The 23,496-nt window shown below is 38.7% G+C and overlaps 1 protein-coding gene across 4 annotated transcripts in view; it reads left to right on the forward strand.

Moving 5' to 3' along the window:
• ELAVL4 (ELAV like RNA binding protein 4) overlaps positions 1–23,496 on the forward strand; it is a 153,315-nt gene that overhangs the window by 52,257 nt on the left and 77,562 nt on the right. For 3 of the 4 annotated variants that reach the window (XM_060083348.1, XM_060083367.1, XM_060083376.1), the window contains exon 1: positions 16,777–16,872. The exons of the other annotated variant lie outside the window; for it this stretch is intronic. In XM_060083348.1, coding sequence (XP_059939331.1) covers positions 16,849–16,872 — 24 coding nt within the window. In that variant the 5' untranslated portion in view covers positions 16,777–16,848. Of the gene's footprint in view, positions 1–16,776; positions 16,873–23,496 lie in introns of those variants that run through there. 4 annotated transcript variants of the gene reach the window in all.

The raw sequence follows: 23,496 nt of genomic DNA on the forward strand, positions 1-23,496 counted from the left end.
ATTCTCTGAACTTAGGGAATGTTTTGAACCTGACCCACATGATCTAGTCCTTGATTATGTACTCTCTTGTCTTATTCTGTTCTTATTCTCATCAGTAAACCTGGACTCCTCAGTCTGATTGTAAATGTTCAAAGATCCTGAACCATGTCACATTCTTGCTGCATCCCATATCCCAGCACCAAGAACAGTACATTGTGGGTGCCAAGGAACTGCTTAGTGATTTTTTTTTTTTTTTTTTTTTTTTTTTGCTGTACGCGGGCCTCTCACTGCTGTGGCCTCTCCCATTGCGGAGCACAGGCTCCAGACACACAGGCTCCGCGGCCATGGCTCGCGGGCCCAGCCGCTCCGCGGCATGTGGGATCTTCCGGGATCGGGGCACGAACCCGTGTCCCCTGCATCGGCAGGCAGACTCTCAACCACTGCGCCACCAGGGAAGCCCTGCTTAGTGATTTTTAAATATTCAGAAATCAAGCAGTGGCCTCTAGGGAATGTTCACAGGGTGTAACATCATGAGAGGGGAGACATGTGGCCTTCAGTTCAATCAGGTAACCCCACATTGTGCCAGTCACGGGGACATAGATGAAGACTGGTTCTTGCCCTAAAAGAGCTCACAGTCTTGAGTGGAAGGTAAACATGGAAGGCAGTAATTACAATTCCATGGGGAATGGAATAGTCTGAGGAACAAGTTCTGTGAGATGTCAAATAGGGAACTGTTAATTCTGTCTGGGGGAAAATGGGAATCTTTACTGTCTGCTCCCAGTCCGACGTAAACTCTCAAGGCAGGGGATTTGTGTGCCTTGTTTAGTGTTGAATCTCGAGTGTCTGGCACGTAGCAGGTGGTCAATAAATATATGCTGCATGAATTTATGGAAATTAACACTTGAACTTGATTTTGTGGGCTAAGTATGTGTTCACCAAGCAGAAGAAGCAGGGGAAGTTATGATCCAGGCAGAGAGAATAGTTTGTACAAAGACACATACACAAGAATACTTTTTTATTTACCTAAATGTTGTTTCCTTGAATGTAGTTCCAGAAAGTGTTCTTGTATAGCTTTCTGGATAATGGCCTTTTTTTCAGTTTTTGACCAAATGCTCCTCACATATTGCTATGCTAAGTATCTTAGCAAGGTTGACCATACCAGCACATATTCACCAGGAACTTGGTCAACGTCATAAATAGGTATCAGGTTAAGTTGGTTATAGTAATGTGACCATGTAACCTGATTTACCTTGGACAGTACTGGTTTATGCCTGTTGTCTACATATAATTATTAATAGAGCCTCCTTGTACTCTCAAAAGTGTCTGGGTTTGACCAAGAGAAGGTGGGGTCCCTTCTCTCAAGCATCAGTCAAGGAAAGTGGTTGATGTAGAAAACCCCACTACCAGATTTCAGGAGTGCTAATTCAACACTTATTCAACAGATATTCACTGAATGTGATTCTATTCTGGATACTCCAGGAATCTCCAAGGATGACCAAGACATGGTTTCTCCTTGGCCCTTATTTCAAAGTGATGATTGTATATATCCTGTCTTTCTCATGGTTGGTTGTGTGAATATCAAAATACAATACTCTGAAAATATTTATTGAATGATTATAATGAGTTAATGCATGTGTACTTAACCTCTCTCTGCCTTAACTGTCCTCATCTGTCAATGCAGGGATAGCAATAATAGTACCTACCTTATAGGATTATTGTGATATTAAGTGAGTTAATGCATGCAAAGAGCTAAGACTGGTACCTGACACATTATTTATTGAGCATTTATGCTCAATAGACAGCAGTTATTATGTGAAAGCACTTTGCAAATGAAACGGAGCTACCTATAGCTTTCTACAGCTTAAAAATGAGAAAAACAGCTATTTGGAAGCTTTGCTTAAGGAAGGTTACATTTTTTAATTTATTCAACCATTTGATTATGATTCAGATGTGACCCCACCCTTAAGGAGCTCAAGCCTAGTAAGAGAAACAGATATGCAAAAGAAGACTATGAACTTACCTGTATTTGTGTCATGAAACAATGTCCTATAAATTTGTAGAGTCTGTTAGAGGTCTGCTGGGTACCCCTTCATAGACCACTCATTGAAAATCTCAGTAGAGAAGGGGATGGGCACAGTAGAAGAGGAGATGGAGATTGATATTAATCAAGGAAGAAATGTGGTTAGATTGAAATTTTAGAAATGTCACCGTGGTTGGTAAATGGGATTCAGTCAAAATTAGAGGTAAGAATATGTGGATAATAATCCAGGAAAGAGATGCAGAGACTTGAACCAAGACAGTAGCAGTGGGTATAAGAAAAGTTAAGGAGATATAATCTACACAACTAAGCAGTTGGCAGGACTCTTGAGAAACTTACAGACAGCTTTTCTCAACTAAAAGAGGTATAGCTTAAATGATAAGATCAAGACACCAGGTTTCTGTGACAAAGTGAGAGAGTGGCATGGACATATATACAACCAAACATAAAATAGATAGCTAGTGGGAAGCAGCCGCATAGCGCAGGGAGATCAGCTCGGTGCTTTGTGACCACCTAGAGGGGTGGGATAGGGAGGGTGGGAGGGAGGGAGATGCAAGAGGGAAGAGATATGGGAACATATGTATATGTATAACTGATTCATTTTGTTGTAAAGGAGAAACTAACACACCATTGTAAAGCAATTATACTCCAATAAAGATGGTAAAAAAAAAAAAGACACGAGGTTTATTTCCCAAGCCCTCACTGGGTTCTTATGAAACCTGTGTTGTCCCACTATTAATTGTTAAAGTTTGTGTCTCTGTAAGTGAAGAATAATTGGGAAGTGGATTAATTGTGAAGCTTTAACTTAGGTAGATAGTATGAGAGGAGTAAGCACTATTAACCTGTGTGGTTGGGAAGCCTCAGAAGCTGAGACATTCCATTTGGAATCTTGGATAGCAATTACCAAAGGCTTTAAATTAGATATAATAGACAAGGAGGGCCTAAGGGTGGTAGTATTGGTGATGGAACCCAAGTCTTTTGACTCTCAATTCACCATTTTCCCACTGCAGTATCATTCAGACTAGACTAGATTGGTTTCCTCACTGGTTGCTGAGTTCCTCAGAGTACCCCAGGAAGTATGTGAGGGTGGGGTAAATGTTTAGTGGGGCCCACTCTTCCCACCACCAGGAGACCAGCACTATTTTCTTTGTTTATATGTTAGAGGTTTGTCTAAGATTTTACTTCAAAAAATCACTTGCTGGAAAAAAAGTTTGAAAGTACATCCTCTGGAGTTACAAACTGGCCATAAATAGCATGATATTCCTATAGTGCAGAACTGTTTCTCTCCTTTTAAACTAATTATATATCTATCTATATGCAATTATATAATGATTTAACTTTACACATACATGCATACACATATTAAATATTAACTAATGTTACTGTCTATATAGCTAGTAACATTAGTTACATAATATTTAGAATACAGTATTAATTCTCTTAAGCACTTGCATTTCCTAGAGTTCTTCCAGAGTCGTGGTTTCATGGAGCGTGGGAATGTGGGCAGGTGATGAATTCACGCTCCAAGCTGCAACATCAACAACACCCTCCTCTTTTCCATACCTTCCACATCATCCAGGCCTTACTGGAGTTCTCTGTGACTGAAGACCTCTCCAGCTATAGAAGCACGAATTCAATGTGCAGACCCTCACATTATATTCACTAAAGAAGGTTGCAGCCAGAGCATTCCCCCCTCTAGCAATAAAACAATGTCTCTGTTGAAAGCTCATGGCTTCAGCTCGTGGGTTTGTTCTGAAGAGTGACTTCCACTTTAGAGTTTCTGATTTTAGTCACTTGAACATTTCTTAGAGGGAAAAAGACTGTCCTTTAGCAGAAATTTCTTACATCAGAAAAAATGATTCTGTGCAAGGGTAGATTCCAAAAGATTTTTCTTTTTAGAGTCAACTTTGGGATTCATCTATTTATCATTTATTTCTAAGAGAGGCCATATCTTAACCTGCCATGTGAATGTATTCATTTTACTTGAACAAATATTTACTGAGTGCCAACTATGAGACAGCCACTGTGCTCACCTGGAGGGAAACAAAGACAGACAATCCTTGCCCTGGAGTACCTTGAAAACACTCTAGGAGACAGACCTGTAAACAACTGTGGTAATACTCTGGCATGAATTCTGTGGAGGCAGGAAGAACAAGCTGCTTTAAAAGCTCAGATAATGAAGCAGCTAATTTTTCCTAGTGAGGTTGAAGCCTTGAAGGATGGGTGTATTTTCCAGGGAGAGAAGTCATTCCAAATGGAATGAAACTACAGGAACAAAGGCATGGGGTAGAAGAGCCATTTAGGAGAATAGAGTGGCATGTTTAGAGCAGTGTATATAAAAGGGAATCTCCCAGAGAAGCCAAGAAGCTTAAGCGAAGGTCGGATTATAAGGAGGCTTGAACGCCATACTACATAGTTGGATTTGATTTAAGCATTGAGGATCATGAAGGTTTTTCAGGTAAAAAATAACAGAACATAGATTGAATCATATGAAATTGACAGTATTTGACTGCTTTTGACCTGTGAAAACAATTTCATGTGTTCAACCTAATATAAAACATAGTTAACATTTTTGAGTACTTAACCGTATGCCATATACCCTGTAATACATGCCTTACATGCATTATCTCATTTAATCTTCACAACCCTAGGCATTATTGCTGTCTGCATTTTAAGTATGATGACACTTGAGAGCATCTTTGGACTTAATCAAGATCCTAGTCAAAGCCGTTGGTTTTGCGATTTTAACCTACCATTTCCAGTTCTGTATTTTATTAAAATAACTCTAGTGACCAGGGTGGACATTGGAGGAACATTATACAAACCTGGCTCTTCATTTGTGGAAGATTTTAAGATCTCCTTCAAAAGCTTGATTTCCCTTTAGCCAGAATTCTTTGTTTTTTTGTTTGTTTGTTTTTTTAGGGTTTTTTTTTTTTTTTTTTTTTTTTTGCGGTACACGGGCCTCTCACTGTTGTGGCCTCTCCCGTTGCGGAGCACAGAGCTCCGGACGTGCAGGCTCAGCAGCCATGGCTCACGGGCCTAGCCGCTCCGCGGCATGTGGGATCTTCCTGGACTGGGGCACGAACCCGTGTCCCCTGCATCGGCAGGTGAACTCTCAACCACTGTGCCACCAGGGAAGCCCTAGCCAGCATACTTATACTGGAATGTCAGTTGAAAATCTGAGTTAGCCTTACCAAAAATTTTGTTTGCTAATTGAAAACTATTTATATATAGACCCTGACATATTAGAGCTGGCATCCAGTTTCATTTCTCTTTACTCAAGAAGATTCTGGCCCAAAGAGAAGTGATTTGCCCAAAGTCATAGAATTATTAGCGGTAGAGATGGAACTGACTTTGAGACCTCCTGGCTCCTCTCTGTTCCCTTGTGATTTAAAATGGATCTTACTTTCAAGAACACACATTGAACACCTCCTGTGTGTAAGAGCCATTGTTCTAGGAATGTTCTTCAGTAATACCCTTATACATGGACACATGTAAAATTTCATGTTAGGTGGATGGCACAGTTTGGCTATATACTGATACCAAGTAAAAGATACAGGGGAAAAATTCTGTCCTTTACCTAACTGTGTCTTGTAATTGGCACACATAGTTTGTGTGGTCTTACTTGATAATAAATTTTAACAGTGAAGGATTCCATTGAAATTACTGTTTCATGCCCTTGTGGGGTTTGTTTCCCTGTACCCCAAGCTACCCATATGCTGATAGACAATAAAGAACAAATTTCAAGCAGTAGCTTGTATATTATCTGAGTTGTGAAATCTTTAAAATGACAAGAATTTCAAAATTCTTGAATAAGGTGGAAGTTTTAATAATATACATAACATATATGATCCACACAGTTTACATTCCAAGGGTTTTTGAAGGCTAGCAAAACCTTCTGCAAGCATTCTCATTTTATTGACAGTGTAAAAAAAATCAAATGTGATGATTATTTGATTATCCCATGATCCATTTTATGGATAATAAAGTAGGCAAGGTAAGTATTGAATAACAAAATCAGTAAGTACCAGTTTGGGGTAAAATTGGAATTCTTTTTTATATTTTTCTTGAAACTGTCCACAGAACCATACGTTACATGTAACATAGTTTGTAAAGTTCTGATGTGGGTTTTAAAACTGTGATTTTAGTTATTCACTCTTCTCAGTAAGGGAGAAAACTGAATAGTGAGGTCAATAACAATAACCCTTTTAAAAGAACTTAAGTATAATTTCTGTAATTACCTAGGATTAATGGTGTCTTGATAAAATAAAAGTTATGTATTTGTGAATAATTTCACAGTAGGACCAGGGCTTTTCCAGGCACTGAAATTTCACAGGAGCCCAGCATCTTTATGGTTACCACATAATATCATAGAGGAAGGTTAGCATGAAATAGGTATTTGTAGCCTACAAGGCTTTGGGGGTTATAATATTACAACTTCTGTTCAAAAATCTTACGTTAAAAAAATACTCATCCTCATTAAAGATGTGATCCTTTTCAAGGTGGTATTTTGAACTTGAAGCTGCTGTTGCTAAGGTGTTGCTAAGGGAACTCAGCTACTCAGCACTAATGTGTAACTTTACTCTTCTGCCTAAAAGTAGTTAAATCATTCCCCCAGCTTCAGAGTCAGAGAGGGAAAGGACTAAAAAGGGTCAAGTGGAGAGTTGCCTTTTTCTGACAGTTATATAGCATGCCTCTCTTGTTTTTCACATTTTTTTCCTTCACCTTTTGTAGAGAGAGGAAGCGACCTTCCTAGACATACGAGGGTTGAAAAGGCAAACTAGGCTACTGAGGAGGGCAAGGCTTATAATGAATGTAGACTGTGCCTGACTAAGGCAGAAGGAAGTGCCTGACCACTGAGAGAAATGCTTCTGCTGATGACCAACCTCAGAAAAGGTCTTTTTACAATAACCCAGCAAACAGTAAGGGTGACTTGAAAAAGAAAATTATGTATTAATGAATGAGTACCAAATCATTGTGCCCTAAGCATTTGGTTCAAAAGTTCTAAAATATTTGGAATCAATTATTTATGTTCTCTTATTGTGTGCCCATTATGTTCAAGGTACTGATATTCTACATGCTGGGGATATAAGGCAAATAACATACAATTTCTACCCTGCAAGCTCACAGTACAGTGTGAGAATAACAAAGAACTATAATTCATTGAGTACAATCTGTAATAGAATTGTTTGAAAATTGTGGAAGTTCAGAATTATGCTCACAGTTGAATTTTTGATAATAAAATTTGGAAAATATTTGGAAAGTTTAATGTCTTGGGGTTTTAATAGATGATTCCATCTGAAGATCAGGCACTCTTACCTTTACTTTCAGAGATGTAGGAGGGAATAGCACACACACAGAATAATAGCAGACAAAAGTGTGACCCTTGTAATTTTCACAGGACCAGGATTCTATCATCACCTGGTGGCAAAATACTAAAATTACAGGTGTATGTTAGGTGGATGTTTTTTTCTTTTTCTTTTTTTAAAATTATTGTTATTGTTTTAAATGTCAGCAGATGGCAACAGCATTACTCTGGATGTTAGTTTCTGATTACAGACTAACAGAGAATAAGATTTAAGTTTTTTAGATCTACACTTTTCTATATAAGGTAGAATTTATAGTGAAAAGAGTGTGGACTGAGGTTAAACATATATAAGTTTGAAACCTAAATTTGCCTCTTACTAGCTGTATGATCTTGAACAAATCACTTAAATTCTCTAATCTTTAGTTTTCTTATTGGGAATCTCAGAGTTGTGAGATTAAATGAGATTTATAGGCAAAGCATCTAATGCAATGTTTGACACATAGTGGATGCTCAATAAATGCTAATTCTTGTTCTTTTCATAAAAGTACTTACTGTATAAGAGGTCCTCTTTCCCACAGTCATCATATCATAATATTCCTCTATTTACAACTTTTAAAAATGGAATAGGTTGGGATAGATTCAGAGGAGACCTCAGAGGGCGTCTAGCTAGAAGGAGCTGGCTGCCAGTATCTCCTTCCTGCCCTCCTCCCCAACATTTGTTCCTGTATGAAATACCCTCCACTGTCCAAAACAAATCCTATCATTCTTTAAGCCTAGCTTCAGTTCCAGCTTCTCTCATGAAGCCTTCCCCATCACTCAGGTGGTATCCTCAGCATTGACTGCCTGTCAGTATTTCATTTTGATACTATGCTCTTTATGTTCTTCCTTATACTATTAGGATTTATGCATAAAAATGAAGCTCCTTTCCTAGCCAGCCAGATTGTAAGCTCCTTGGTGAGCACTGTGACTTTTATTTCTTTTTATTCTTCATGTTAAGATTTTAGCACTGAACTTTGCACACAGGACTAAGTAAATGTTTATCTGCAGCAGACATTTTTCATTAGAACAGGAACAGACCTTTTAGCCTTTCTTAGTTATTATTGTCTTTTTATGCTCTAATTGTTTAGAGAGGCTTTGAATTGTATTTTCTTCAACAAGATTGACTTATCTTGTAGCCAGGTACTAATTCATACAGTTTTTCCCTATTTTCCACATTAATAATAATAGCTACCATTTAGAGTGCTGCCTCCACCAAGCCTATATCTACTTAATTCTGGCAACAAACCTTAAGAGAAGTATTATTGTGCCCATTTTACAGAGGGGGAAACTGAAGATTAAGGAGCCTAGCATATCATTTCCCCCTTGAGAAGGTGTTCAGCAATCCCTAGTTGAATCAAAACAAATAGGCCTTGGGATAGTATTTGAGTTGATGAGGGCAACAATTGATCTTCATTCATTCCCTATGACTGGAATGCTGCCTGGAGCCATGCTCTGTTTTATAAAGGGTGGAGGACAAAGAAGCTAAATGAATCAGTGTTTGCTGAGCAGATACACTATGTAAGGAGTTTTGCCAGTTTTGGAAGAGGAAGTAGGGGATAGGGCTGGGGACTTAATCCTGCCTTCTAAGATTTTGTGCTTTGTAGTTTTAATTCTTTGTTTCTCTCTCACTTTGTTTGTTTTGAGAAAAGTCAAACACACCTTCCATCTTCCCTCTGCTTTCTCTTCTAGTCTGTGCCCATCTTTCTCATTTATTCAACACATATTTACTAAGCATACTCTTCTGTGGTATGAGGGGGGGATATCTTATTTTTAGATGAGTCAAACAACTTTCTAGAAGAATTCTTAGTTATAACAATTGTCACTTGCGTGAGATTGTGCATGTCAAATGCCTAGTACAGTGTTTGATGTACAGTAGACTCCTAGTAAAAAAGCAGTTTTTATTCACACTGTAACTCCTACTATTTTTCTTTCTTCTTGTCCTCCCTCTCCTCTCCTCCCCTTTACCTCTACCTTTCCTTCTTCCTTCTACTCCTCCTCTTCCTCCTTCTTCCACAAGTTACCTTCCTTGTCTTTTACAGTACATCTGTTTATTTGTGGTTACAGAATTATAAATGAGTCCAGAGTTTTAAAAGGCCCTACACTGAATTATTTTCAATACTGTATTAATCTCGTTAAACACTGCATCCTTTAGTGGTATGAGTAGCTACTCCATATTTCATTTATTCAGTGGCCTTTGATTTGTGAAAATTTATATCTATACTAAGAAGTTTTTTTGTTTGTTTCTTTGTTTTAAATTTTATTTATTTTATTTTTAGTAAAGCTCATCTGAACTGAAATGAAAAGGCCTCAAATCCCTTAATATAGAGATCTTCAGAAATTTCTGTGTGTTTGCACATTGACCCTGCTGAGTTTTCTTAAGCTATGATGAAGAATATATCAGTGAAAAGTCCAGAGAGGGACTCCCTTAAATTAGATTTCTTTGATAAATGTGTACTTACCATTTTTTAGAATTTTGTAAGTAAGGTAGTTTTCCTGTCCTTTAAATTTTCTTTCCCAGAAAGACACCCTAGTGCTTTAAGCATGCGAGCAAAGGCACATTTGAAAAATCATGCATTGATTCTGGAAAGAAGCCTCTGCTTTCCGCTGCTCTTCTAGCATAGGCTTAGGAGTATGGAAAGAAAACAGATCAAGTGTGGATCTACCCTTAAGTTAGTTTACCTGCCTAGGTGAACTCTTGGTCATATAAGTTGACTATACATCCATTTGTCATATTTCTCCACATAGTAGCGCTCTTCTAGCCCTTTCCCACAATCCATAGTAGACAAAACTACTTAGGAAAGAGAAAGGCGTGACACAGTCAGGTCATGTACCTCTAATAGCACATCAACAGTGAATTCCTGATCCTACTGACAGACGCCATGTCAGTCTGGCACATCGTTCTTTCCTCTGTGGTATGTTTGCATTTTCTTACAACATTTGATTTAATGTTTCTGCAGGAAAAAAAAAAAAAAGACAAAACCAACACCACAATTCATCAAAGGAAAATCAGGCTTTAAATTTTATCAGAAACTCTTAAATATAGTATACCATTGTCTGGGCATACTGATTGTATTTTCCCTAAAAGAAGAAATGCCAGCAGCTCAGGTTTATTTTTCAAGGGAAGAGAGAGAGGATAAAAAGAAATTGAACCACAGGAAAATGTCAGGTCATAGTCACTGATGACGCTATTTAAATGGTGTGCAATAATCACATTAGGGCAGAGCACATGGAATTCCCGATTTCTGCATGACAGTGAAGAAGGGCCAGCAATTATCTGTGTGTGTGTGTGGATATGTGAGTGTCTGCTCACTCTACCTTCCCACCCCATTTTGATAATTCTATTGAGGGGCAAGAAGAGGTAATCCAGACACCCGGAACAGGAGGAAAAGGTCTGCAGCTGTGCTCGGAGGGACTGGTGTGAAGAGAGGCTCAGTCTGACTTGGAGTTTTGTGCTATTGCATGTGAATGCTCTGGAACTGCTCTAATCGACTGAAAATGAGCCGGCTACGGTCATATGGAACAGGTCTGTTTAGCCACATCGCTGGGTAGCATGGCAGATGGTAGACCGTCAATGGGTGGTATTGATTGGCTGGATTTGCCTTAGGGTAACAAGACGATGGGTCCTTAAAAACCCGCTTCATCTTATTTCCCTTTGTGCAGCTACGTACAGTTGTGGTTTCTCTTCTCACTCCCCCAGTCCCCAATATCTCCTTTTTTCCCTTTACAAATCAAAAGCCTTCCTTGGTAACCAAAATAGAGAGGTTACCTTGAGATAAACACTCTTTAAATTATCACCAAGGCAAGAAAACTCGAGAATATTTTATTTACTAGGCTGATTACATTTTAATGTTTGAAGAAAGTGACATTTTAAAATTAGTGTTTAAGACATATGGTGAGTGTACAAATTAGCTTATTTCATACAACTAGCATTTGATGAGAGCAACTCCTCCTTTTCACTCCCCAGTTAAAAATTGTCACTTGAAACTTAATATATTTGAGGAGGTTAAATGGTATTAAGTGATGCAGACTTGACTTAAAGATGAAGGAGACAGTCACTGTTGTATATGGCTAAATGTTGCCGGATGGGCTGGAAAAATACTAGTATCGACATCCGTGTTTGCAAGAGGATGTGGAAGTTTCAGGGCTTTAATTTTGTCCAGCCAAGAAAACAAAATCCCAGGTATCTGTGTATGTTGGTTTCTCTTTTAGATACGAGGGAACACAGAATGGTGCATGCATACTCTGTGAGTAGTAAAAGCCTCCTTAAAAACAGGTCATATAATGATATGAGTGATGAGGTTTATTTTTGTCCAGGTGGTTCTTTATCCCTTTAACATCATCCCTTCATCACTTGGGGCTTTCAACTTGAGACATTCTATTTATTCCTAGCAGAGGAGCAGATTAATTGGAATAGAATTGTACAAAGGAGACGCCAAGTTAACTGTACAGACAAAATTGTACACAACAGAAATGTTCCACTTTGAGGTAGATCTTAGGGAAAAAGAACAGCACTGGGGAAGTATATATCATTAGTTTGCTGTTGTGGTTGTTTATAATTGTGTTTTAAAAAGAGGTGCTCAGGGCTTTTTTGTTTGTCTTTTTCAGTGTCTTTACTTTTAAGCTTTTGGTTATTTCGTATCATGAAAGTTCACATCAAATATTACTATGAAGAAAAGTTACACCCTTAAACTCTTGCCTCCATCTTGTGTGTGCTTCATTCATATGCCTACTTTTGAATTGGGTGTTTATCACACTTGTCAATATTTCTCTCCTTTTACTAAAAGAAAATATCTCCATGAAGTTTTTGGTTTTCCCCCTTGCTCTGTGTTGATTGGATTTTCCTTTTTCATCCTTTGCTGAATGAAACAAAGCTTGTTTGTGTTTCATTCTTCACAGTTCTTATTAGAATTGATGATGGTGTTTTGTTTTGTTTCCTCACTGTAAGTCAGGAGAGGGAATTTTATTTATTTATTTTGACAAGATACAGAGAGAGGTACAAGACAGATGCCTGTTAGGATGCTGGCGTTTCTCATGTCACACCCTACACCCAAAAGCTATTCCAAGGGGAAAAAAAAAAAAAGTCTTTTAAGATGGTTCATTTGAATCTGTGCACTCTACCCACCTGGTGGTTATACAGTGAACTGTTACTTTAAAGAGTAGTTGAAACACCAGCCATGTTTGGGGCAGGCTGCTCTTGCAAAGAGAGCAGTACATATAACAGGCGTCTACTGTGTGTGAGATAAGGGGAAAATTCAGCTCACTGACTAGAGGTTTTAATGTGCGAACTCTAGGGAAATAATATATTGACTGTTCCGTGGCACGCAAGAAAATTGAAGAACCCTTTGCAGACGGAGTGATTTGCAAAGGATTCTATCTGTTTCTCTTAAAACAAAATCTGTGGCAAGATGTTTGAAATCAGCAGGACGCTTAATGCTGCTTTGTTAAATAATGAGGTAATATTTTGTCACTTTTTTCTGGGCAGCATCTGTTTCCCTCCCCCTTCATTTTTTTCCTGTGTTTATGAAGGATTCTCTTTCTTTCTTTCTTTCTTTCTTTCTTTCTCTCTTTCTTTCTTTCTTTTTCTTCTCATTGAAGTCAAGGAAATAGAATTCATGCTTCCATTTGTGTTCCTTCCTTTTGGTGCTTTTGGAGAATTTGGTTGTCTTTTTTTATTTGCAGTTTCAGCCGGCTGCTGTTTCCTAGCCCATTGTGCCACGTAAGGCTTCTCCACTGCGCGGAGTAGGTAGTTATTAACGCTGAATTGGCTTCTGGTACAGTCCATCTGGACTCTGTGTGGGAAAGCTGGCTGCCGGCGACTGATGCTGAGATATCTGCAACCTTTGGGATGTGTGCATGGTGGCGAGGGGCTGACTGATATGAGATTACTTCTTTTAAGGGAAATTGTTATTAATGAGTCAAGAAACTGCTCATTTATGGTAAGAAGGATACAGCGGCACTGGCAGCCCCACAGCTCTGGGATATCATTTTTAGGTTGCCTTAGCTGCTTGAGTGAGACAAGTTTCTTTCTGTGGTGGTGGAGGATTGTGGCGGAAAAAAAAAATATCATGCATGACTGGGAGACTCGCCTGCCTGATTCTTGAGATAATATGTTAAGAATCTGTTGCTTTACAAATGTCACACCACTGATGTAGCGGTCAGCCCCTCACTCTGAAAGATGAATGGTACTACTGGAAACGCAATAATAAGGTTGACTTTTCCCAACAATAGGATTCTGCCTTTGTCTTTAGAGAAAAGGCCTCTGAGGACATTTGTTTGAGGATTCCGTTGAAAGGCTTTAGAGTGGAGGTTTTTGGAAAAGTGATCAATATACAAACTGCATGGATTTTTAGCCTAGCAAAACCAGCTAATTGTTTATACTGTAATATACAGTTACTATTTTGGAAAACTGGCCAGAATATCTTTTGATATACCTAATGTTAATTTATGGCTCACTAAGTGTGCTGAGATTAGTATGGATGGAAGAAAGGGGTTTTAAGAAACTCCGACTTTTAAAACCTCCAGAGAAATACACAGTAAATATTTTTGTTCCCAGGGAGCTGTTTTTATTTGTGTGTTAGTCAGCATTGTGTTCATGTTTACTTTTCACAGTATTTTGATATTGGTGAGATCGTACTCAGAGTTTCTGTTGTTGATTTGGGGCACCTGTACCTGCCCTGTGTACGTATGTTGAGCTCTTTTAAAGCACTTAACCTGTGAATTTGTCCTTCATGCACAGTTCAAGGGATACTGTAGTACTATTATGACTTGTAGGACTCTTTATACATTTGTTCAAGAAATTATTTTAAAAGTTTACTTAATTCAGTAGTGTTCCACTTGATGGGATCATAGTTTTAACATTTCTACTTTTCTATTTCACGTACTTTCATTTCTAATAGCTGAATTTATTTATATTCAAGTCTAATAGCTCATGTTGTATACCCAACAGATACTGTTTTATGGTGTATCTGTATTTTTAAAGTGTGTATATATGTATATTTGTATGTGTGTTCATGAAATAGTAGCTTGGAGAAAATAGCTTTAATTTTCTAATGTAAAGGTTGTTTTCTTTTATACTAATTTTTCATAGACCCATTTATTCTTGGACTTTGAAGTCTAGAGCATAGCATGATTTTCGGCCTATATTTCCACTTGGTCCAATCCCATCCCACTGTCAACTCCAGCCAAAGATGAAAAATTATGTCTTTAGTAATATTTGTTACCTCTGTGTATTTATTGAGGAACAAATTGACTAAATTATGAATTAAATAAATTGTGATAAATTAGCCTTTGGGGTAAAAGTAAAACATAAACTCCTCAGATGAGCCGCTTTAAAACCCAAACTAGAACAAAAAACTATACTACTGAAGGCTTGGTAGCATAGAGGTTGTGAAATGTATAAAATGGGCAGACAAACTGTATACATCACCACACACTTGCTAAATGTCTCTTTGCAAGTCTTTTAAGAGGCTAAAGAAAAAAGACATCCTTTGAAGGAGAGAAGCAAAATCACGTGTTCAGTTAAGCAAGATGAGCACCCTGTACCGGTTATGAAATGAGGTTGTTGTCAAAAGTGTGTTTTACCTTTCTCTGAAGCAGTAGAGAAAGCCAAGAGAGAATGTATTTTAGTGGATTTTTAAAAATTCAGATCATGCTCCTATCCAAGTTGAGAAATAAATTCATTTAAATAAATCATTCATCATTCTCTGTTTTGAAAAGCTCAGGCAGAAGGCAGAAAGGTAGAGGCTGACAGCTGCCCCCCTTCTCCCCCCCAGCTTTTTTTCTTTTTTGTTTATTAGGAAGTCATTTTCTGAAGCAAACTTGTATGAACCAAGTTAACAGAGCAAGCCTGATCTCAAACTTGCTTTCTTTTGAAACGCTGGCCATATTAGCTGCAGAAGGAGCATTACTCACTAAAAATCAGCAATATTGGGGAATAATAAAGTTAAAATGTAGATATATTGGCACGTTAAAGTGCTTTTGTTGTATCTTTAAGCCCAGAGGCAGGGCATTAAATATGCATTTTGCTAGAAAGCAACTGTCGAAAAAGATAGGGTGGTTGAAAACATTCTATAAGGGAAAAGCGCTCAGTCAGAGGGGTGGGGTGATATAGCCCTCAGGACAGGAGAAATAGAGAACACTCCCACTGTTAAGGTTTGCAAGCCGCCAGTGACCTGCAGTTGTTACAGTACTTTTGAGCTGGGAGGAAGGAAAAGGTAAATATACAAGTATGGCTGTGTTGCTTCAGCCTGGCCTTAATTACCAGACACAAGAAGCAGTTCAGAAATCTGGTCTCTGTTGTTGTAGAGGTCACCAAATCATTAACATCGTCAATCTGGCAGTAGCTAATTTAAATAGCACCTGATGTTGCAACGCCTCCCTTCCTTTCCCCAGCCAATCAGATCCTGGCTTCAGCTGACAGATGGTCCCATAAATGGATGTAAAAAGGGGAAGCTTCGAGCCAATTTCAGCAAGGCTCTGTTCAGTTGTTCTTATCTACATCCTAGAATCAGGGGTTTCAGCTCACTGCTCCTTTTCTTTCTTTTTTTTTTCTTTCTCTCCCCCCACCCCCCCAAAATAATTGATTTACTTTACAGTCATCCACACTGTGTTTTGTGGATCTTTAAAAATATATAACAATAGTAGTCATTTAAAAAATATATTCTGAAATCTTTGCAAATTTTAACAGAAGAGTCGAAGCTCTGCGAGACCCAATATTTGCCAATAAGAATGGTTATGGTAGGTATGACTAGATTTATAATCTGTTGTTTGTGCCGCTGGAGGGGAGAAAAGCATATCCACCTTGACCAGTCTTATGCTTGCACAAGACTTCAGTTCTCTGCTGCTGTTTGGTTCCTACATTTACTATCTCTTTTGTGTAGAGAGTGCGGGTAGGTCCTTTTATTGAAAAGCAGTTGGGAAATAGATTGTCATTTTTAACAGGTCATTGTCAATTTTCCCTTCAACATAAAGGTGGGGGTGGGGAAGGGGAGGTGGGCTGAAATAATTGCTGGTTTGTTGAAATAGGTTATATTACCTGAGACCATAATGGCAAAAGAAGGATTTTCTTTTTGTAAGGGAGAGGGGGTTTGTCTATGTGCCTCCTCGGTTTTGTGAGGCTCGAGGTGGCTGCTGCGGGCTTAGGAATCTCTCCATTTCCGTGCTGGAAATTTAAACCTTGAGAGGCAGCTCCTGAATACTGAACGTTGACATGGGCAGTTGTGTTTCGGGGGGCTGCGCATTCAAAACGGCAAAGAGAGTGATTTATTTGGGCTTCAGTAAATGCTGCATCTTGTATTTCAAAGAGTTTCCTGTCATGACCTCATAAAAAAGAGGAGGCGGCTTGTATGTGTAGCGGTGCCTGGCGTGTTGAGTTGTTGCTTCCTTCTCTGGGCAGCAGCTCTGTAAGAAGGAATGTCAGCTTTTACATAACGTTCCTTTCCGCTTTTGACACACTGTGTGAGGGTCCATCTTCTTCTGATCACAGATGGAGTGGAATGGCTTGAAGATGGTAAGTGAAAAGAGGAAGACAGCTTGGAGATTCCAGCCGTGTGTGTGTGTGTGTGTGTGTGTGTGTGTGTATGTGTGTGTGTTCGTGCGCGCGCATAAGGATGGTGGACTGTGCATCGTAAATCACTGTGCAGATCGTTTGTGTGTGTATGTGTGTTTATTAGTGTCTCTCTTTTCTGAAAACCAGAATCCATCTCCAAGTATAATGGCACTGCACGCACACAAGGCACACACACTGCCTCTTTTATCGAACACACATTTTAGCCAAGCAAGGTTGGTGTCTTTTTTGACAATCACAGTGTCACCATCGCTGTTGGCTGGCGTGTCCACCGCCTCTGTGAGCTTTCAACAGAATTGCACGACTGTTAAAGTTAAAGGCACATTTCTTTTTTCAGTCTCCTACTCGGAGTGATGGGGAAGGCTGGGAATGAGGGGTGGAGGAGGTGAGGTTCAGTACCAGCAGATGAAATTGTGGAACAGGACTTTTGGATGTAGAAGGGGAGGTAGAAAACCTTTCTGCCAAAGTAGTAAATCTATTTTTAGCATCATCTTTTTCTGAAAAAAAAAAAAAAAGAAGCAGGGAAACTCCTTGAGTGCCGCTCCTGTTGCCTGATGTTGACCCTGAAGATATGGCACAAAATGGCACGATCAGATGCCACGAGTGCCCACTTTGACTTTGAATTTCACTAGGAATAGCTTTCACAGGGTTTCAAAGCTTGGTATGGGGGGAGGCTGTAAATTCATATCCATCTCACTTATTTTTTGCTAGAAAAGCCTGGGGAGGACTTTTCGCTCTGCATAGATGTTATAACAAAGCTGTGGTCTTTTTCCCATTCTTAGCAGATTGCCTTTGTCTGGCTGCTTGTTTTGATGGGTGTAAAACAAATAAGATTAGACCGAGCAGCCCAACTGAAAGCGATAGCTGGGAGGAAAACCCAATGAAAGGTTGCCGGGGAAACGAACAGAGGAAAAGCCGGGTAGGGAGCAGGTGGCTATCATGAGAACACACTGCAAACAGTGTAAAAAAGGCGGGGGGGTGGGGGGGGACAGGACCTTGATTATCTTTGCTGTTCTTTGTGGCCGGCCCAACTTTAATTATTCTTTATAAATAGGTGTTAATTACATTTCTAACTCTGGTTTACAGTGATTTTTAGAAATCTATTTTTAAGCATCTGTTCTGTCTCCCCTGTTGTGTGTGGTTTTTTTTTTTTGGTTTAAAAAACAGAGAGAGAAGGAGAGGGGGAAGGGAGGTAGGGAATCTTGCTTTTTTCTCTCTCTCCCTCTCTCTCTTTCCCCCTTTTCCCTGCTGTGAAATTGTGCTGCAAAAAATCGCAAGGAATCCTGTGAGGCCGTTTGAAAAAAATGTAAATTATATTGAATGAAGTTGACGGAAGCATAATAGTGAACTCCCACAGCTGATACGTTCTGCAAATGATTTCTTAGAAATTTCCAGCAAATATCCATAGGAGAAATGTAGGTAGAATACATTTACCCTAAGTAATGATCTTGTGCTAGGTGGTATTGGTGTTTTCCCTAAATCAGATATTGTTACTACAGTTCCGGGGAGTTCATTGTATCTCTCATTTTATACCCCGAGTAGAAATTACTTTTTAAAATAATAAATGAAAAGCTCTATTCTAGTCTTCTGCTTCGCCTCCCTCTCCATGCCTCCAGCCACAGGATCCATCGGGCTGCACCCCTGCAACCACTGCCTTCCATTCAGCATTTGGTCCTGGTCTTGGCATAAACTGAGTGAAAAGCTGATTTTTTTTCCAGCGTCTCTGAACGTCTGGGACCCATGCGGGCACTGGGTGACAGGCATCTCTTTCTTTTTCTCTCTCAAAGTGTGCTTTACTAGTAGTCTCTTTTTCTCATGATGGTGGGTGCCAGAAGGACTGAAAGGTATATTACTTAGGTGAATAGAAGGTAGCATAGAAACAACTGAAACGATGATCTATTACTGTTTCTTCTGGAGAGACAAATTAAGTACGTGATAATTTTAAGCCCCAGAATGAGAGATTAAAAGACACTGAAATATGCTAAAAGGTTAGGAAATATAATTGGCTTTATTGAAAGTACTCTTAATTTTTACTCTCTCCATTGCAAATCTCTGCACCCCTCCCATTCTTTCTTCCTTGCAGATGCTTCTTTTTGTTTTGTCTTCTTATTGGGGGGTTTTTTAAATTTGTTTTGACTGTTGAGGTATAAAAAAACCCATTTTTTGTCATACACTTGAACCTCTTGCTCTCATATCTTGAGTGTGTAAACATATGTTGTTATTAAAAATAGAACCGTTTTCTGATTATCTCAAATTTATTTCTTTCTGAGAATTTTTCTGCATATTTTAGTTAAGGGGAAAATAATTTCTGTAGGAACTGTCACCTTGGCTTGGGTTGTAGAAAAGACACGTGATTCTACTGCTGACCTTTCTCGCTTCTTTGTCTTAAAAATATTAATACCTACTACCTGCATGTGGAGGTGTGTCTTTACGGAAGCAAAAGGCTGAGTGTGCATTTATTAAGAAATGAAAATCTGATTGGAAATATTTCTGCAAAAATCACCTGACTACATCACAGTTTTAATGATCAGAATATTCTTGTATCTCATTGAAATATAATAGTTAAATCATTTAATATTTAAAATTTTGAATGAACATAGGTGGACAAATAGCTGAAAAATTTCTTTGAAAATCATTGATTTATAGGACAATTTTAATATCCCGTTTAAAAAAACTAACAAGCAACTTAAGCATTCATTTGTGATCTCAGTTCCATTCATTCCTAACTGCCATTCGTTCAAGTCATCCTCCTAGCCAGGTATAGATGAGCTTGCTTCTGTTTGATAGTTTTCCAAAGCCTTAAAACTTTTTTCTCTTCCTATAGCCCTTCCTTGGTCCTTTGAATATTCAAGGATTTTGTTATAAGAGGAAGTCCAGATTGTGTGAGGTAATAACAATAGAATTTTTTTTAAAGAAAGAGAAAGAAAATGAGCTACACACTTTAGTATTAAAACTCTTGAAATAGGGTTTGAGACATGTTAGACTTCACATATTTTAAACTTAGCATTTCTATTGGGGATAATCTATTTGAAATTTTAAATCTGGAAATCACTGCATGAATGGTGCTTTGTGTGTGTGTGTTAAATATCTCTAAAAGAATTTGTAAATGAATCAAGGTGTTTGACTCAAATAAGAGTTACCACTGGCAATGAAAAGGGTTTCCTCAGGGCAAGTTCTTTTCTTTGGTTTGATTTCTTCCCTTTGCTCTTATTTCCTTATTGTGGGTGGATTCTCCTCCTATATGTAGACCAAAAACTACTCCTTCCATAAGGAGATATGTTGATTTGCTGCTTCAGTTAATCCTTGGCTTCTTAATGACTTATTTTAATTAAAAAAAGGCTGAAACAAATTATCAGTGTGTACCGCAAGTAAGGAATAGCGGTCTTGATAGAGGTCATTGTACATAGACAGAAGTCCTTTGGCCTTGACAAATTTCGTCATCAGTTTCAATGATCTGTGGCCATCAGGCACTTAATTTATATGCCTGGACACTTAATATGTACATTTGTTGGTGAGCTGGCCAGCGGATGCTAGACACATGAGTATGCACTGGCAAATGCTGCAATGCAGTATTTTTTCCCAATGTCATTGGGAATTTGGGGGGTATGAGGGGACATAAACAGTCTCAAGCTTTTATCTTACTATTTTCCAGTCGATGGGCTGTGTTGTACAGAGCTGGCCAATTCCCCTTTTGAAAGTGAAGTCAACCTTTTATTGCCCACTATCCATCTCCTATCCATTTGATAGATATGTGTATGTGAGAGAGAGGGAGTGTGTGTGTGTGTGTGTGTGTGTGTGTGTGTGTGTGTATCAGTGTAAGCATTTGTGTTTCTGGAATCCTGTACCTGTCTTAGGTTTTCCTCTTTTGGTATTACCAAATGTGTATACATACTATTTGCAAGTATATGCGCATCTAAAAATGGAAAGAAAACCAAAGTGGGCTGTTTTCCCATAAGAAGTGGCTTCTCCTCCTCACAAATTCCAAGTTCTTTTATTAGAAAAATACAAAAATTCATGAAAAAGATATATCTAGACCCCACAGACCATTAGACCAAACACCTTTCTTTAGTTGCCACTTGAGAAACCATAAATGTGTAAATCCATAACAATATTTGTGAACTAGAAGCTACTCTTTCAATCAAGGGGTTGGGTTCAAATTAAAATATATGTATATGTGAAAGGAGAATTGTGTTTTCTTTGGGAGCATTTGCACCTAATCTTTAACCATTGGTAAAAACAAGGAGGAGGTAGCTTGGCTGTGTTAGCTTCTCGTACTTCATTTTGTGAGTGTGTGTGTGTGTTTTAGGAACATCCTTGTATTTTTTAAATCTCAGTGTGTTTTAAGGGTAGAGGGCTTTTATAGGTCAGCAGCTTTTTAAGTGTACAAAGAAAGGTGATCTGTGGTTGGGTGGGAGTTGTCACAAGCAGTAATTGTCATAAGTTAGCCATCTAGAAGTGGAAAGAAGAAAGAAAGCTGGAGGACAAGAGAGGAGAGGGGTACCAACATGTGGACCTGCACCTTGCCGGTATAAGAGATAATGAGTGATAAATCTGAACTGGTGCAGTGTAGGTTGCCCAATAATTTCTCAGAACCTTGACTTTGCAGGTTCATTACTTCTTTGCTTGCTTGTTCACACCTTTAATTATATCCAGTTTGGGATGCTAGCTGGGGGCACCAAAGATGAGCCATTTTGTTGTTTAGTTCATTAAGCATTCAGGCAGTGTGCTCACAATAGCTTTGTAGCATCAGCCATAGAAATCAAGCACTTTGGAAATGAAATTGTTACAAAAGAACAAAAAATGAGAAAGCAATCAGCCAGCTAGTTTGCTTTGGATGTTCACATCCACTCTGTTTTCTGGTAATATTTATGCTGTTCCTTGTACATTCATTAAGAAATAACTTATGCAGTGTCAGTGCTCCTAATAGGCTGCTGGCTTTCTCTCTCTCTCTCTCTCTCTCTCTCTTTCTCTTTCTCTCTCCCCTCCCCGTCTCTTTATCTCTGTCTCTCCCCGTGCCCTCTCCCCACTCCTGAGATTTTCACCTTTAGCCAGACCATTTTAGCACTGACCATTTTTGCTTTGGGGAAGAACGTTATTCACATCCTCGTTGTATCAAACACCAGAAATATTTTCCCCCCAATGTGGATCCCCCTGTACAAGGATCAAGAAATGCTGAATGCCATAAAGGAATTCTTAAATGAATTTTGGTTGAAAAAGCAGTGAAATGTTGAAGAAATAAGGTCAGTGTAATTGTTGTACTTGAATTTTTGTTTTTTGTTGTTCTTGGAAAGCCTTATTTTTAACCACAAAAGTAAAACACAAAAATAGCATATGTGATTTTTTTTTTTTTTTTTTTTTCCCGGTACGCGGGCCTCTCACTGTTGTGGCCTCTCCCGTTGCGGAGCACAGGCTCTGGACGCGAAGGCTCAGCGGCCATGGCTCACAGGCCCAGCCAGTATGTGGGATCTTCCCAGACCGGGGCACGAACCCGTGTCCCCTGCATCGGCAGGCAGACTCTCAACCACTGCGCCACCAGGGAAGCCCTGATTTTTTTTTTTAATGGACAAAAATTACAAGTCATAGGTCTTTCCTGAAAATAACTTTCCTTGGACTCTGGGTTTGAAAATAACATTTAAAATCAAAGTTCATTTCTTAATTATTCATTTTGAAGCTATAAAAATGTAGTAATTCATAAGTATTTTTTCTATAAGAGGTTTAGTTCTTTTTTCAGGATATGAGGAAGCAGAGAAACAATTCCCGTCAAGATGGCGAATTCTGAAAAACACACCACAGCGTGGAGGTTTCCTCTGTTTTGCACTTTGTGGCATTGAATCTACTCCTGCTCATTCTGAGTCAGTTAAACCTTCTATTGTCTACTTTCTTGGAACAACTAGCCCTTGATGTTATTTTGCCAACTGTGTTCATAGTGGAGGCTGGCTATCATTTGTTGTTGGATGAAGAAATATTTGTTGAAGACTTACTATGTGCATTTCTTTGAAACATGGAACTCAAAGTCACCATTTCTTCTGACACTAATCAAAAGATATATTAGAGGCTAAATCTCTGTGATTTAGGGATAAAATTGGGTGAGGGATTTTAAGGTTGTACGTCATTCAGTGAGGTTTATGTCAAATTATGGGAAAAGATCTGTTGAAGCATTCAAGTACATAAGTGTTTTTCCTTTTGTATTTATAAGAGTCTATGCATGACTCTAAAAGATAGAAATAAAAGCTATTCTGGGCATTTTTGTCTATAAGGTTCCATGTATCCAGATGTTCACTCTTAGGAAAAGGTAAAGTTTGGAGAGTTGGAAAGAACTTGTTTATCCGCCGTCAGCTGCCCATGGAGCTTGGCTAGATAACCTGTTAATTTTACAGAAATAAGAATGCCTTGCTTCTGACAGAGATGACTCTTAGAATAACTTTTCCCATGTTACTCTCCAGGGACAATCTGAGAAGATAGTGACCTCCTTGGCATACCCCTGTGCAAACTTTTTTTAGTTGTATAGAAGTATAGTTGATATAACCCCTGTGCAAACTTGGCATTTGCTAGTGGAGAGTTACTTTG

The sequence above is a fragment of the Mesoplodon densirostris genome, chromosome 2 (genome assembly GCF_025265405.1).
Source record: "Mesoplodon densirostris isolate mMesDen1 chromosome 2, mMesDen1 primary haplotype, whole genome shotgun sequence".
Taxonomy (NCBI): Eukaryota; Metazoa; Chordata; class Mammalia; order Artiodactyla; family Ziphiidae; genus Mesoplodon; species Mesoplodon densirostris.